A 17,817-nucleotide genomic window follows, 5' to 3' on the forward strand; every position below is an offset into this window, starting at 1 on the left:
CCCTGATGGTCTTCAGTTAGGGTCCTACACAGTACAGCTCCATCACAAAGGAGATGCCTGTGTGGAGTAAGGAAGACTAATTCCACCCTCTCACCATTTGGTTGTCAACTGTTTCTGTTTTCCAACTCTGCAGTATAAATATGGACTGATTCAGGCTGGATACAGAGGCATGGATGTTCTATTTCAGAGTGATATGTCTTAAAGGAATCATTGTATATAGGGAAGTCTATGCTTGGCCCAGAAATGAGGATAATAATGATTTCCTAACATACTATGTAGAAGGGTAGTAGTAAGCTTTTTGCTTTAAATTTTAACCCAGCCCCGGTGAATGAAACATATTTGGGAAAAAGATGAACAGATCCTTTTACATAATCTGCTCACGATTATTTACTACCCATATGGGAATCGCCCCTTCTGGAATTTCTCTAAGCAAAACTTCATGACTCATTACCCACCCATTCATGCATCCATGTATGCATGCATCCATCATCCAGTCGACACACTGATCATTGATTTAACATTAGTTTACAGACTGCTTGTACAACAGGCATAGCCCTGAGCTGCATGTGGGATTAGGCAACTTTGGAATGGGTTACTCTATTGTCTGCTACTATCCTTACCATAGCACAAGTTTTACCTTTAACCATCTAACACGCCTAGCTTTCAAAATCCTTTCCACCAATATTTTTACCTATTTCAATAAATAAGAAGTCAAAGATTCCTTGGTCCCCAGAACAATATAATAATGATTACAAAAGAATACAGTTTAGCCCCTGAACTTGAAAAAATGTATTTACTCTGGGGGAGAAAAATCCACATAGGAAAACATTAATGAGAGTGGAAGTGCACACATATACTATCAGTAATATGTGCATAAAACAATGCCAGGTAAATAACAATGAAAGAGACTATTAGTGTAGGGTTCATTGAAGTTCAAAAATATTAAATGCATATAAGGTAAGAAAATATTTGAGAAATGACTAAGAGATGTTTAGGTCATTTCGTATTTGGAAACAAGGGAGAAGACAAGCAAAAGCATTTAAGAGACACAGAACTTGGCTATATAAAAAGAAGAGGTTGAGACAGGGAACAAAAAAGGTGGAGGTAGGAGAAATTTAAGTCGGGGATAAGACCCAGAGAGAGAGGACAAAATAATTAACAGAACATATCAGATACTAGGATGGGAGGCCTATGTATGCCAAAATAGGTAAGAGAGAGCCACTCAAATTCTGGGAAACAAGACAGATATACTTGGCAGTCAGGAGATTACAGACTTTCTACCTTGAATCTGTTCGGTTTATCTGCACCAATCTCACATAATGAGCTCTTATGCTAAGAAGACTGATTATTTAATGCATATTATATACTTACATTTTGAACTCAATTGCTTTTTAACAAAGTTTTGTAGAAGACATTACCTTTAGACTCCAACTCCAGTTTCTTTTTCTTTGCCCATATGTTATGATAGTTTTCAGCCATCATTTCTGCCATAGCCTTAAATAAACAAAATATTTAAGAGCTAAGTTACATTTAAAAAGACAACTCTGCTTTCAAATTTGTAACATCAAAATATGCCTTAATTGAATAAATCAGAGTATTAATTCCAAAATGAATTTAAAAGATAAACTCGACTGTCCTGCCTGGCTCTTAACTCTAGAGAATTCTAATGATTTGTGAAATTATATACCAAGCGAATAAAGGTGATTTTATAGGAATACTCTGTTATTTATAATGTTTAAGGACATAGGTTTTCTTAATTCAATAATGAAATTTAAAAATATCTATGGACTTTAACAAAAATATTTCTTTATGATTCTTATTTTAATTTCTGAAATCTTCAAAGATAACCTAAGCCCTAAGAAACGTATAAGGCAGGAGCTAGCGCTGTGGCATAGCAGGTTAAAGCCCCGGCTTACAGTGAGTGCTGGCATCCCAAATGCTGCCAGTTCATGTCCTGGCTGCTCCCCTTCTAATCCAGCTCCCTGCTAATGGCCTAAGTCCTTGGGCCCCTGAACCCATGTGGGAGATCAGGAGGGGGCTCCTGGCTTCGTATCAGCTCAGCTCAGGCCATTGCGGCCATTTGGGGAGTGAACCAGCTGATGGAAGACCTTTCTCTGTCTGTCTGTCTCTACTCCTCTCTGCAGCTCTTTCAAATAAATAAAAATAAATCTTAAAAAAAAACATATAAGAAAATTGGATGAATAGTCAAAGATTTGAGTTCCATATTATTCTTTCTCTGAAGTAGGGGAGAGAGCTTGGATAAGCCATATTAACCTCTCTGCAGCCTTTGAATTTTGAAAAGATTATCTCTTTTTGCTTATGTTTTACAAATCCACTATGTCATTCTCATACAAGAGAAATTACCAAGAGAAAAAAGAAGCCAGGGCAAAGCAAGTATTTTAATGGTACATGGAATTGATATTTTTTCTTGGACTAATTCTAACAATGTCAATATAATTGCTTGATTTTCATACTGACCCATTAGGTTATGTTCTCTGGAAACAAATTTTATCTTTTATTCAAATCAGCCATAGTTTTTTTTTGTTTTTGTTTTTTTTTTTTGGTACTGAGAGAACAGTGAGGAATAGGAATAAAGCTAGCAAAATGCCACCAATTTCCCTGGAATTAAAATACATATTTTTAAACAGTAATTAACATGTCCCATGAGCACATCTTAATTAATAACTCTTTTCTCACATATAGCAATTATACTAGGATTTTTTAAATGTATGTTATCTTTAAAGAAAATGTTATTGAAGAATATCCAAAGGAAGTTATAGGGTACTTCTCCTTATCCGAGAGGGACATGTTCCAAGATCCCTGTGGGATGTCTGAAACCTTGGATAAGAACCTAACCTTATATAAATAAATTTCTTATGTTCTGCAGTGATGCCACATAGGGCTCAGAATTCATCTGTTCTTCCCTGTTTTATGTCCTTCTGTCTTCTTTGTATCACTACTCTTGCACTCTGGGGCCATTAGTAAGTAGTATAAGGGTTACTTGAACAAAAGCACTAAGATACCACAATAGTCAAACTGATAACCAAGATGGCTACTAAGTGACTAGCGGTTGTTGTGTAGCCTGGGTACACTAGGCAAAGAGAAATCACACCCTTGGTGGGATGGAAAGGGACAAAGCAAAATTTCATCATACTACTCAGAATGATATATAACTTAAAACTCATAAGATGTTTGTTTCTGGATTTTGCCATTTAATATTTTTACATCTTAGAAACCAAAACTGTAGTTAAATGGGAAATAATGAATCATCTTTTATAGTACTAAAAAGTTAAGATACATAATAGCTATAAATTGCATGCACCACATTCAACTAATTCATGTTGCAAAATACATGCAGGAAAGTATTCAGTATGTTTTTTAAAAACAAAATTCGGAGAACATTTTTATAACTTAGTAGTACTTACATGCAGGTCTCTGGATAGTGTAACATTGCTCATGTCAATGGCTCGGGGACTATAACCATGGGCAGCATCTACAGAAACCTAGGTCATTTTTGTGAAAAACACAGAACAGTAAACAGTATCTCATTAAAACATGTAGTGAAAGACTTAAATGAATTATTTAGAAATGCAAGGCAAATGAACTTCCAAATCCAACATGTCAAGTACCTCCACAAAGTGCTTTTGCAAACATATCATGCAAATTAAATCATACTTGGGTGTCTGATAATTATATAAGATGGAATGATATACCCCTAATACCTTAGATATTGACAATCCAAAAAGCTAATAAATCAGGATCAACAAATTACACAGTGAACTCAAAATTCTGAAACATTAGGCAATTGGCTATTGCATTTTTAAAAAGATTTATTTACTTATTTATTTAAAAAGCAGAGTGACAGAAAGGGAGAGAGAGATGAGGAGATGGAGAGATGGAAAGAAAGTGGGAGGGAGGGGGAGGGGGAGAAAAGGAGGGGAGGGAGAGGGAGAGAGATCTCTGATCTGCTGGTTCACTCCCCGAATGACTGCAGCAGTCAAGACTAGGCCATACCAAAACTAGGTGCCATGAACTCCATCCAGGCCTGGCACATGGAAGGCAAGAGGTGGGCCATCATCTCCTGTCTTTGCAGGCACATTAGCAAGATGGTGGATGGGAAGCATGGAGTAGACAGGACTTGAACTGGTACTCTGATACAGTGTCATAAGCTGTGGCTTAACATTGGCCCTAGGCCATTGTATTTTTGAGTTTCTTACAAATCTCAAACAATTGCAATGAAAGATTTACTTTTCCTCACCCAAGCAAAAAGTTAACAAAGAGGTCAAAATTTACAAAAGTTGCTAAAGGCCAAATATTAGGATAATATCCAATTATTTATTCAATCATAACAATATAACATACAGTACTCACCAATGATTTAACAAATCTTTTTGATCAAAATTCAATTTCTAAGTTTTGTTTTAGATTTATTTTATTTATTTGAAAGAGTTACAGAGAGAGAGAGAGAGAGAGAGAGAGAGGTCTTCCATATGCTGGTTCACTCCCCAAATGGCCACAATGTTTAGAGCTGAGAGGATCCGAAGCCAGGAGCCAACTAGTTTTTTCCGGGCCTCACACATGGGTGCAGGGGCCCAGGGACTTATATTCTTTCACCAATTTTAAGAATATTTCACTGCTCTCCTAGGCAATTACTTTGTTTCATTCCATGGAATATTATGTGAAAGCATACAACAGAAATGAGTTGGAGATCCTGCTAATAAACCTAAAATTATATACTGATGCATTTCATAACTGTGTATATTCTTTTATTAGAAATAGGTAAATAAAGGTAAATAGGAAAGATATACTAAGTTCACATTCTTGCTTGTAAAATAAAAGGTATACTTATATATGCTAAAAAGATTTACAGGCTCATGAGGGATACTCAACTTTGGGGTTTCTGGACTTCCAATTCTGAGCCTTCCCCAATGCTCAGGGTCATCTAACAATGGAATGGACACTATACATTACTAAAAACACCTGGTTTTCCATGACCTAAGCAAGCTTGTGGTCTTATGTAAAATATATACCTATATTGGTTGTGAGTTTATTACAGAGGCTTTTATGATTTAGCAGGAAGTAGTGAATTTCAATTGTAAACAACAAACATGAATTAAAAATGATTCCTGAGTTATAAATGGTCCCTAGGGTTTCAGTTATCTAGTGAAGCACTCACAAGTCAGTTATTTATGTTCATAAAAAATTATAAATTCCACTCTTATACTCCCTTCAGCAGCATTTTAAATTAATCTTTTTTAGCCCTCAAACCCTCCCCACTGTCATCACATTTATCTGATTACCACATATTTTTGCTTCCATGAAAAGAAGGAAAAAGATTTAATAGGCATTAATTGCCTAAAATTCCTTGCTTTTTCCCTCCAAAATTATCCATTAAACCATTCATACCTCCAGCTGTCAATAATACCATTGTCTATCCCATCCCACAGGCAGCTAATTAGGTTCAGAGGCATACTTACAGATGGCCAGTGCCCTACCAAGTACAACTGGTGTGGCCTGAGGCGAGTCACTTATCATGTTCAAGATTCTGTTGAACTACCCGCTAAGTGGTGCTACACTAAATAGCAATTTACTTCCCCTGAAGACCTGTATGGATAGGCAATGAATGCAAGAAACCCTGAATACAAAGCCTGGCACACAGAAATTGCTCATTTTGGCAAATGCCTATAATTGCTACTATTACACTATCACCACAGCTACCGGCACCAACACGGTTCTCATACAGTTGCCATGATTACAGGGTGGACATGTTTGGGAATCCTATTTTCATTTACTACAACATCTAAAGTCAAGTTCATTATTCTCTTCTTGCTGTCACTCAGCACGCGCATGCTCTTTACTTCACTTAATGAAGCTGGAATCTATGGTAACCATCTCTGACTACTTCCCCGCCTCCATTTTCATACCAAGATACTGCCAAAAGTTTCTGGGAAAATGGGATTAAAAGATAAGTTTATTTTGGTGCAAAAAAAGATGAAATCTGGTTCAATCTCACTGTTTCCTGATTCATTTTCCCACTCAACTGTTAGCATTATGTTTCCAAAAGATTTACTTTGTTATTCTTTGAGTGTTGATCATTTCCACTCCCATGGTGCATTAAAAATCTGTGGGCCTGGGCTGAATCCTATTCATTTTAGTATTCCTAAGGCTTAGCACATGCCAGCGGTCATCACCTTTAGGATTATAAAATGATGTCTAATCTTACAGATATGAAAATAGTTCAAATGTGTGCCTTAAAACTCAGTTTTAGAGGCCGGCGCCTCGGCTCACTAGGCTAATCCTCCACCTGCGGTGCCGGCACCTCGGGTTCTAGTCCCGGTTGGGGCGCCAGATTCTGTCCTGGTTGCTCTTCTTCCAGTCCAGCTCTCTGCTGTGGCCCGGGAAGGCAGTGGAGGATGGCCCAAGTGCTTGGGCCCCTGCACCCGCATGGGCGACCAGGAGGAAGCACCTGGCTCCTGGCTTCGGATAGGCGCAGCGCCGGCTGCAGTGTGCTGGCCATAGCGGCTATTTGGGGGTGAACCAAGGAAAAAAGGAAGACCTTTCTCTGTCTCTCTCTAACTCTGCCTGTCAAAAAAAAAACTCAGTATTAGAGTCCGTAAATTTCATTGAATAAATGAATAAAATAGAGCTGACATTAAGAAAGGCATTTGTTTTTAAAATATTCCCTAGTATTTAATATCCTCATAGACCATATTCTTCACATAGATGAAATTTAAATTCCTGAAACCAGTTTAATGAGTATAGATAAATATTTGTTCTTCAGGGACGGTCAAAAGACTGAACGTACCTGATATAATTTCCTGTTGCTTGGAATACACACCATATTTGAAGCTTTAACATTAGCCCTAAACTTATCAGCAATAATAAAAACAATAGCAAGTACTGTATGAGTGGTTAGCATGAGCAAGACACAAAGATTGCTTAATCTTCCGAATAACTCTGAAAATAGTTATAGCTTTTTATCATCTTAAAATGAGAAAAAAGAAGCTCAAGAAATATTAAATAATTAAAACACATATTTCAGTATATCATATAAACAGTACACGGCCGAATCAAGTTTTGAACGCGATTCTAACCTCAAAGCCCCAATCAAAGTAGTGGGAGAATCTATCTTATTTTTCATGTAAAGGTTCAAAGTCATCTCCATTATACCATCATTTTCTTATTTACCATCCACCAATCAGGAAAATAAAAAGATCACCCCTTTTCCTACAGTCTGCAGTACCTTGTACATAGCACAAGTCAAACCTTTATTATACTATGTTGTAGTAGGTTTACCTTGACCTTCTCTGAACTCATTTTGTGAGTCTTCAGGATCAAAAGCAGATCTTACTATCTTGTTTTCCTATTTCCTACTATGTATCCTGTATTCCCATTTCCTAGTATGCTGTTTGTACACAATGTCTCTTTAAGCACATTTAAGAGAAGCTAATCTGCATAGAAAAGTTACATATACAAAATAGAAGTACTTTTATACCTTCTGCTCACATGATAAATACCTAAGAGAATTTCAAGTAAAATATGCCCAAATTAGAACTTAATCCATGTAAAAGTCCATATATGGAGTATACGAAGCACATATTTTAACACCTTCATCTACTTGTTCAAAAGAGTATCAGATGTAGGCATTGGGCATATAGGTTAGGATATCTGTTAATATGCTTATAACTCCCGTCACAGTGCCTACATTCAATTCTTGCCTCCAGCTCCCAGTTCCAGTTTCCTGTCAATGGAGACCCTGGGAGGCTACACTCAAGTAATTGGGTTCCTGCTACCCAAGTGGGAGATTTGGATTGAGTTCTTGGCTCCCGACTGGGCTAGGCCATTGTAGGCATTTGGAGAGTAAACCAGCCAACAGGCATTTTGTTGTATGTATCTGTCTCTCTCTGCACCTCAAATATGTGTTTTTTTTAAATATCTATATAAAACAGTAATAAACAATATTTTAATGATTTTTAAAGATTTATTTATTTATTTGAAAGTCAGTGAGAAGAGGCAGAGAGAGAGAGGTCTTCCATCCAACGGTTCACTCCCCCATTGGCTGCAACAGCCGGAGCTGAGTCGATCCGAAGCCAGGAGCTTCTTCTGGGCCTCCCACATGGGTACAGGGGCCCAAGGACTTGGGCCATCTTCTACTGCTTTCTCAGGCCATAGCAGAGAGCTGGATTGGAAGTGGAGCAGCCGGATCTTGGACTGGTACCAAATGGGATGACGGCACTTCAGGCCAGGGCTTCACCCGCTGTGCCACAGCGCTGGCCCCAGTAATAAACAATATTTTGTATAAACCAAATACAGAGTAGTCTGAGGAGTCACAGGCAGGTTTAACTTCCAGAGGAAATGAAAAGGCCAGGATCAATAGCTCAGATAAACTTGCAGTGGTGTTTGGCTCTCACCTTGAACTCTAGCTTCTTCAGGTCAGGGCTATGCTTTACTTTGCTGTCTTGAGCATGAAGCCCTCTGACTAGGGTTTTATATCTTTAATCATGCTCTGTCTGGTTGAGTATCTTCCTTGGCAACTGGACAGAAGTCCAAGTGCACCATACGGAACACCCATGCAGGCTATGGATCTGAGTCTCTATTGTCTGACCACCCCACTGTTCCCTAAGAACCCATATTCAATTGTGACTGGAAATGAATGAAGAAAAAAATGCATCAAAACCTTCGTGTATCACATGAACATAGTTTACAACCTTCATGAGAAAAACTTCACAGCCTTACAGTCTGGGAAACTTCTTTCATTCCTAGCCAGGAAAAGTAAGACTTGACCTAGAAGCTCCAGGGCCTAACTCATGATTTAACCTCACTTAAAACTGAAGAATAATAATGTTTTCTCTCCCTTCTAAATTTTGTTAATCTTTAGAATTTTCAAACCACTCAATTTGAAAAATGTGATAGCTAAATAAATGTTAATATTACTGTCAAAGTAACATCTACGGTTGATTCATCCCCTGGATTCATACCTGGCTTGTCTGAGAAATACGACGAGTTCGGTTATAAAGGGCCATGCTGTCTCCTTCTCGGGTTCTTTCAATCCTCCAACCCCAAGCCAACATAGTTTTGAGAGATTCTTTGATTGGCCAGCGATAAATTTCTTTTTCCTAGATAGGAAAAAAAAAAAGAAATTTAAGAAACAGGGATGTTATATAAAGAGTAAAGATTTTTAAATGCTCTATTCTGAAATAGATTGCCTTCATTTTTAAAAACTTTGAGTAGAATAGTTTATTTTAAAATTAAAAAGGAGAGTCAAAATTCTAAAAAGCAGAATGTGAGCTGAGATTTAGTCTTACAAATGCTACTAAAAGGGATCTTGGTTCATTATATCTAAGAAGTTAATTCCCTTTAACTCCCCAACTCCTGATATGTTAGGAAGAAACCACAAAAGAGAAACACAATTAAGAAAAACTGACAAGTTAGGAAATACACATGTAGAGGCTTTTCTACCATCTGAATGAAAACAGAACTAACTCTTCCTCTGTACTAGAAAACCCTATAACTTTATTTGTTAAGAGGTTCTTCCCCTCAAAGAAGTAAAATATATCAAAACTTATATATAACAATCATATTCAAATATTACTTTATCTCCTCTCTTCAAGAAAGTATTAAGCATAATAATATTTCCTTAAGTCCTTAAAATATGAGAGGACTAGGAATTGAAATGGCAAAGGCTATTAAGGAGAGACAAGAACAGCCCATGAAATATTGACAGAAACGGGAGAAAAAAAGGAAAGATATGTATGAAAATAAAAGGATCCTTGAATATAGCTAAAAATAGTAAATATGAAAGACATTTAAACCAGAAAACATGTAAGAAAGGAAATCTCTTCTAAAAACATTAAAATCTTATAGACTAAAACAAAACACAACCTCTCACCTTTTCAGATAATAGTTTATATGGTTTCATCAAGGGTTGAATCTTGGAGGAGTCTGAATATATTTCTCCATAAATCCATCCATTTGCTAACTAAAAGGTAACATAAAAATTTTAATGTGTATTAATTTTAGAGAGTTTCATAAGTGTACAAGTGTTTAAGTGGTGTTTGATTACATATATTTAAACAATGATAAAATGTCTGAATTGAATTTTACCCAGCATAAGTCAACATAAAGGTTACCATATTATTTTCAGTAATCATTTGGAACAAATCATTTAATGCAGAGATTAAAAGCACCCTGTCATTCTTAAGCAGACCCAGGGATGTGATTATCTCAACAAACACTTCCCCAAGAGGAGGCTGCAAGAAAACATGATCATCATGACATTTATTCTTACACATCTTGTGACTCCAGCTGGAACAGAGTATATCAAACTGGAAAACTGGAGTATGCACCTCAGAAGAACTGTTGAGTAATGTTACCTGCTTTATTTATTCTTGAGAATATAAAGTTATCTCTCAACACATTGGTGCCACATTAATGGATCATCTGCATGTCTCCACTCCCATATAGCATTTCATGTCTGTCAGTGGCATTCAGGAAACTAGCCTAGAATAGCTGTAATATTCTTGCAGCATTCCTCTCCATCATCAACTCCACTCACTCCGTACTTACTGGAATCTTTATATAAAACAAATGCCGACTGGCTCACCTGGCCAATCAGTTAAGTACTGAACCAAGAGCCACATGTGCATGTTCCAAAACACCCATGAAAGAGCTTCTCAGAGGGAATAAGGCACTGGCTGGCCAGAGCCATGTGTGAAACCGAATATTAAATCTTGCACGATGACAGTGCAGCACTACTTCACACGCACATACGCTGGAGCCTTCGCTGTTTGATTTTCAATTCACCAGTTCACTACAGGCTTATTTTAGATTTTTGCACCATCTCACTGAATTTCTCTAACAAACCTGTGTTAACCACCCTCTCTCAATTTTAAACTAGGCTCAACTTAAATGTGAATACTCAGGCATACTGTTTCCTTTAGAAAATCTCTTAATGTGTAGAAATATCTCACAGATGGAATTGCTTTGATGTTCTCACTTGAGTTGTTTATCTTGAAAACACAAATAAATCATAACATCTGGCCAATGTAATCCATTATTAGTGAACTACAGATCTGCTTGATGATAAAAAAGTAAAGAAAAGTACATACAAAGTGTGAATTATTTTATTTTTAAAAGTTGAAAAAAACTTTGAGTTTATCTAATATAAAACTACATTGATAAAGTTTCCTTTAAAAGTAAATTCCAAACTTAAAGTCAACACTTCCTCTTAATGCTCTTATTTATAGTTACATTATACTTTCATGATCAGTATGTGTTTAGAAACTGTATTTATACTTTAATTAATAGATCTTTTGAACCCTAAAGTTGTGTTTGATGAAAACATTCACATATGTCTCATATGGAAAAGCTAGATAAATTAATTAGCATGCAGTAATTAAAGCTCTTTCCTAATTTAGATAAAGCTCTTTAACATAACAAAGTCATGATCAAAAATATTTGACCAGCTATTGACAGTATTAATAATATTGATTTAGAAAGCATTATACTCTGTTACCTTGTCCATTGACCATTTGTCATGAGAATGTTCTGCATATTTGTTAATGAAGTATTCCAACTTCTCAGGAATTATAATACTATGAGAAAAAAGAAAAAAGCTTGATTTACAGGAAAATGACTTAACACTTTATTCATAGCTTATGAATGTGTAGATAACAATCAATGCATAACTGTTAAAATTTTTTAAGAAACCTTTGTACATTCTCAGAAAAATAGAAGTAAAGCAGATAATTTATTTGCTCATTTTATATTGATTCATATATTATTATGTGTTATATAACAAATATAATCAAGCATGTACCAGATAAACATAATTAAAATATATTTTAAAACATAAAAATAAGTATATGTTTAAAGATAATAGATTATATACAAAAGAAAAACAAACCTTAAATCAAGATATGGTGAGAGTCAACAAGTATAACAGTATACTTTTCTCCCACATTCTTTATTTGAAGCTGTTCTTTCTTTTAGACTTGAATCCCTTGTGTAACAACTATATATAAATAAAAGACTGCTGAAACCCCAACCTGTCACTTTTTTTAATGCACTAAAACTTAAACTGTTATAGAACTTGTGATGTTAATAACTTTAAAAATTAATGTCCCATATGTGACAGTGACTATATATCGCCACTGATACCTACTATAGAGAAAAGTTCCTAAATCATGATTTTTATCATCATTTACTTGAAAGGCAGGGGAAAAGGTGGGGGTGAGAGAGTCAGGGAGGAAGTGAGGATGGGAGAAAGAGAGGGAGAAGGAGAGGAAGAGGGAGGGGGGAGGGAGAGAGAGAGAGAATGAGGGAGAGAGGGAGAGAGAGAGAGGGAGAGAAGGGGAGAGAGAGAGAGAGAGTGCCTTTGCTCTGTTGGTTTACACCCCAAATATCCGAGAGTTGGGGCTAGGTCAAGCCAAAGGCAGGAGCTTAGAACTCGGTCTGGGTCTCCCATGTGGGTGGCAGGAGTCCAACTACTTGGAGTGCCATCTGCTGCTTCCCAGGGTGTTCACTGGCAGGAAGCTAGAATGGGAAGCAGACACAGAACTTGAAACCAGGCACTCTGCTATGGGATGCAGGTGCCCCAAGCAATGTCTTAAAAATTGAGCCAAAACCCCAACCTTAGGATTTTTTAAAAGCTTCGATTATTTATCTGAGAGTCAGAGAGACAGAAAGAGAGAGAGAGAGTGGTCTCATCTGATATTTCACTCCTCAAATGCCTGCAGTGTCTGTGGCTGGACCTAGGCAAAGCTGTAAACAGGAATGCAATCCAAATCCTTGCCCTCTGATAAGGGACAAGAGTATCTTAGCCTCTAGGATAAATGCTTGCTCCCCATTCTTTAGGATTTTGATATAATATTTTTGATTCCTTTCATTTTCAAATGAATATTCAATCCTTTGAACAGATGTCAAGTGCATGCAAGGATGATCTAGTCTGATGAGAAATGTATGATTTAGGAGCATTAAACTTACACCTGAATTGAAAATTAAACATACATATAATTCTATTGATTAGTGAATATGTTATTAAAGCAATTATCTCTGAGAATCTAATTCTAAATAAAGCCTAGTATGTGCTGGCTTCCTGTTCTTTGTCTAGCAAAATTATCAGTCAGTAATTGAACTGTATGACATACAAACACTTAAGATACAATAAATTTTTTAGAACTCACAGTCATGTAGAGATTACTGATATCTCCATGTAAACCCAAATTTGTTAAGAAGTCCCCAAAGGGGAAATCCTAGGTAAATTAATGTACATGCCCACTACTTATTAATTAATTTGATTTAATTCATCAACACTAAAACCATGAGATTAAAGTTATTTTAAAATCCTGGATTATAGTATACGTTAGCAAATCACACACACTTACCCATGTAGGAATATGAACATGTGATATTTTGGTTTACTTACTTTGGAAGAGATACAAAGGATCAATCACATAAGCCAAATACTGGGGGGTAGAGTCTTTTCTCACAGGACTGTCATCAGATACCAAACATGCAAATTTAAGGCATTATCAAACTAATGGCATACCACTTGGGTTGAAGTTTTGATTGATTTTTGGGAAGCTAACCTGGCTGGGGGCCACCTAGAAGCCTCAAAGTTGAACTCCCAAGCAAATCCAGAAGCCATGGATGGTAACTACCAAGTGACTACCTTGCTAAAATTCATCTTGCTGAGTCACCATGAAATCAGTAAGACAGCGTGGCACGAAGGTGCAGCTTTCCTTGCAAATGGGGAACCATGGTCCTACTTAAAGACAGTAACAACAAAATGCTGAGACTTCAAACACCTGAAGTACCCAAACATCTTACTGTAGGACAATGTAGGCAGTTAAGTACAAGTAAAAAGCTTCATAATATTACACAACATTGTTTTATCTTTGGTTAAGATTGTCAAACTACATTCTAACTGTGCACTAAATTTTCCATAAAAATACTCATTTGATTGTCCCTTCAATCTCATGCTGTGCTTTATGAGGCTGAACATCAGCTGGGAGTCCTAAGCCCTGCTGAGAGGTAGTGATTCCCTGCTGTTCTTAGGAACAGTGTGGCAGTGCATGCTGGGGTCATGCTAAGTGAAACATGCCACACAGAGATTGACCATAGTTATTAACAGCAAACCTTTGGGGTAAAATTCCAACTAAATATATGACTGATACACTTTCTTGATTCTCATTATTATAAATAATACAACATATTTCTATATAGACAATCCTAATTATGTTGAGTATCCTAGATGGTAGAATTTAGCTATTTCTGATATTAGTATATCATCATTGTTACCACTATTGTTTCATAAATTAAAGGGACCCCTATTAAAAGGATACCAATTTAAAGGGGGCATGTATTAGAGAAAGTTCACTTTAGTACCTTATTCAATTTCAGACTTCACACATCATTTACAATAAAAATCTGCTGCAATAGAAAGAGTCCATACTTTGAGGTATCAACAGGTTGTGGGTTAAAGTTCCCTTCAGAATCCATTGATGACTGTTTTTCCATCATACTGACATAATTTGATTCCATGTAGTCTGGAGGCAAAGCTCCCGCAACGGCACTCAGGCAAGGCAGTGCCAGTTTGAAAAGTTCTTGTTCATATTTCTGGGAAGAAATGGAGGATCAAAAAATGTGATATTACTACACAGCAAAAGTTGTCAGTATGATCACTGTGGATGTTACAATGTGGAAGAAAATCTGAATTACCCTGGGCTAACTCAACTCCCTGATGATCCTTTAAGAAATGGAACATACAGCCTGAATTCCTATCAAACCTAAGAGAAGCTGTAGTTAGATTTATGCCAGGTGCCTCTTGAGGGGAATAAAATCTTTACTTCTCTAAAAGTTTATCCTCCCATGTTTGAAATGAAGTAAACTTGAATATTTTTATAAAATGTTACTATAACATAATATCACCCAGTGAGGATTATATTCCCTACAAATAGTTATAGATTACTGCTGCACCACTTTATAATGTCAACATATGAAAAACAAATAAATGACAACATAATAGAGTGAGGAATTTTAATGGGTCTGAATTACAAAGGTATGAAAAATAAAATTCTAACTAGTAGAGAAATTCTACAGAAAGTCTGCATAAAACATCGGGGGAAAGAAGTATAATTGTATATTAATTGAATAACATTTAATTCATAGTTAAAGATTTTAAAAATAAAAATATTGTTGAATTGATTTAAATATTCATAATTAAGTTAATGTTGTATATAATTCTAAAAATATCTACACATTTAATGAGATTCTACTTATCAACAGACATTCAGTAAGAAAAAGCATCAAAAGATGGCTACACATGTATTCAGAAGTAAATTTTTCCCATTATGTAGCAACTACTGATTATACTATTTCAATCATCAAATAATGTCTGAGAATTCAAGCTAATCTTGATTAAATTAAGAATGAGCATACAAAAAGACATCCCGATTTTCTCTGAAATCACTACCTTCCAGTCATCTGAAAAATACATGAACTCTTCCTTATAAAACTGCAACTCTAAAGGAATGTTGAATGTACAAAGCATCAGTGGCTGGTGCAGGGAAATCTTCCCAGGCAAGGCAGATGTCACTCAGCAGGCCACTGGAATACTGTGATTTTATAACATTTTACTTTTTTCTATCTTTATATTTGATATAATTTCTTTGGGATTTACAAGATTAGAGAGGTGACTAGACAGAGTTTGGGTCCAAACCTCCTACATTCAAATGCCCCAGAAGCTTAATCAAGTATGGGGCAGGTTTCTGAAATGCATAAATTCTCACACAAAAGAAAAGTGTTACCATAATGAGTATGAAAAATCAATATGAACCTTATTTTCAATCTTTGATAGTTGAGAAAAGAGAAAGATCTATAATGTCTTCAATATCAAAAACGTGTGGCTTTTTGTCAGTCTGGCAACACAAATACATCCATAAACATTAAATTACCTTTTGAGACAGGGCATCAAAAATGCCCCAGAACAACTTTCTTGACAGGTGAAGCTCCTCTTCTGAGGCAGCACCAAAGTTCCCCCACCCTCCAGGCAGGCAGTAATATTTCCAACATCTTTCATAATGATTTGTCAGCAGCTTTGTGGGAAAACAATTTCAAAAGCAAGTGAGCAAGATAACTTTCCTACTTGTCACATTTCCCCTCATCTGGCACCGATTCCTATGTGATAAGGTCAATTGAAGCAAAATTTCTCAATCTCATATAAATTCTCTGGGACAATACTATTTCCTTGTATGCTATCTCTACATGAATTTTAATATTTATTGCAACATGAGGACCTGATACCCAGGTTTCTTTAAAATTCTGTCTTGAACAGTATTCTCTATAAAGTTTTTCGATATCTATATATTCCAGAGTTGTATTTTCATTACCATCACTAATGCACAGTTTTATAAACTGCCACCTTCTGGAATCCATGAGGAAAAATGAAAGGATTGATGTCAAGGTGACCCACAAGCACAATAAGAGAACCTTACCTCCATGACTTTTTTTACTCTCTCTCCTTTAACCTTCAAACTTTATGATTTGACAAAAGATTACTTCCATACTTAAACTTCAAGACTGCTCTGTATGGACAATTTCTTTATCTATACTTCTTTGTGGATACAAATGCAATGTATTGCTGAGTTTTTACCTATTTATATTCTATATGTTCAAAACTAAATGGGAAGTTCAAAGACAAGGATATAACCTCTCAATTATTTGCTAGCTTTTTAGGTAATTCTTCCTTTATCTATATTTGCCAATTTAATACAATGATCTATATGGATCAGCCACAAATATATGGATTCTTTTTACAAGTATGGAGAAAAATAAATTGAAAAAGATTATTGTTATTAAAGCTAATTCTTTTTTTTTTTTTTTTTTTTTTTGACAGGCAGAGTGGATAGTGAGAGAGAGAGACAGAGAGAAAGGTCTTCCTTTTGCCGTTGGTTCACCCTTCAATGGCCACCACGGCCAGTGCGCTGCAGCCAGCGCACCATGCTGATCCGAAGGCAGGAGCCAGGTGCTTCCTCCTGGTCTCCCATGGGGTGCAGGGCCCAAGCACTTGGGCCATCCTCCACTGCCTTCCCGGGCCACAGCAGAGAGCTGGCCTGGAAGAGGGGCAACTGGGACAGAATCCTGCGCCCCAACCGGGACTAGAACCCAGTTCTAGTGCCGGCGCCGCTAGGTGGAGGATTATATTAAAGCTAATTCTAACTACCATCTCTTATTATAAAAATATTTCCTTTTAAGTCATCCTTTTAGTTATAAAATACAAGCACATGCAAACAGATACACACAAATACTCATACATAAAATTGAGGAATCTCAAATGGCAAAATATTGAGATCAAACTTGATTTAATTAGCATAAAAATACCTGCAGTATGAAAGCATTTTATTGCATATTTAAAAAGTGATACTGTATCTTTTCTCAGTATCTCTCAGCTTGAAAAGTCCATTATACTGCCTTATGATCTTGGGGTACAGACTATACTATACTGGATTATGATACTAAATGACAGGAAGATGTTCCCAATTAAGTAATGAGTAATGACTTGAGAGTTCAGGAAGAGAACAGTAAAGGTAGCCAGAGAAAATATCAGTGACTTTTCTTTCTTTTCTTTTCTTTACTTGAAAGGCAGAGTTAGAGAGAGAGAGAGAGAGAGGGACAAAGAGAGAGGTCTTCCATCTGCTGGCTCACAACCCAAATGGCTGCAATAGCAAGGACAGGGCCAGGTCAAAGTCAGGAGTCAGGAAGTTTTTCCAGGTCTCCTGCATGGGTGTAGGGCCTCAAGGACTTGGGGATGCTGGC

The 17,817-nt window shown here is 36.4% G+C and overlaps 1 protein-coding gene across 8 annotated transcripts in view; it reads right to left on the reverse strand.

Moving 5' to 3' along the window:
* The window catches only part of RYR2 (ryanodine receptor 2), a 772,754-nt gene that overhangs the window by 157,910 nt on the left and 597,027 nt on the right, over positions 1 to 17,817 (reverse strand). For all 8 annotated transcript variants that reach the window (NM_001082757.1, XM_089311247.1, XM_089311246.1 and 5 more), the window contains 7 exon segments: positions 1,419 to 1,494; positions 3,426 to 3,503; positions 8,979 to 9,116; positions 9,890 to 9,979; positions 11,516 to 11,594; positions 14,456 to 14,619; positions 15,957 to 16,097. In NM_001082757.1, coding sequence (NP_001076226.1) covers positions 1,419 to 1,494; positions 3,426 to 3,503; positions 8,979 to 9,116; positions 9,890 to 9,979; positions 11,516 to 11,594; positions 14,456 to 14,619; positions 15,957 to 16,097 — 766 coding nt within the window.

The sequence above is a fragment of the Oryctolagus cuniculus genome, chromosome 13, assembly GCF_051225735.1.
Source record: "Oryctolagus cuniculus isolate XC-2025 breed Fujian yellow rabbit chromosome 13, ASM5122573v1, whole genome shotgun sequence".
Classification (NCBI taxonomy): Eukaryota; Metazoa; Chordata; class Mammalia; order Lagomorpha; family Leporidae; genus Oryctolagus; species Oryctolagus cuniculus.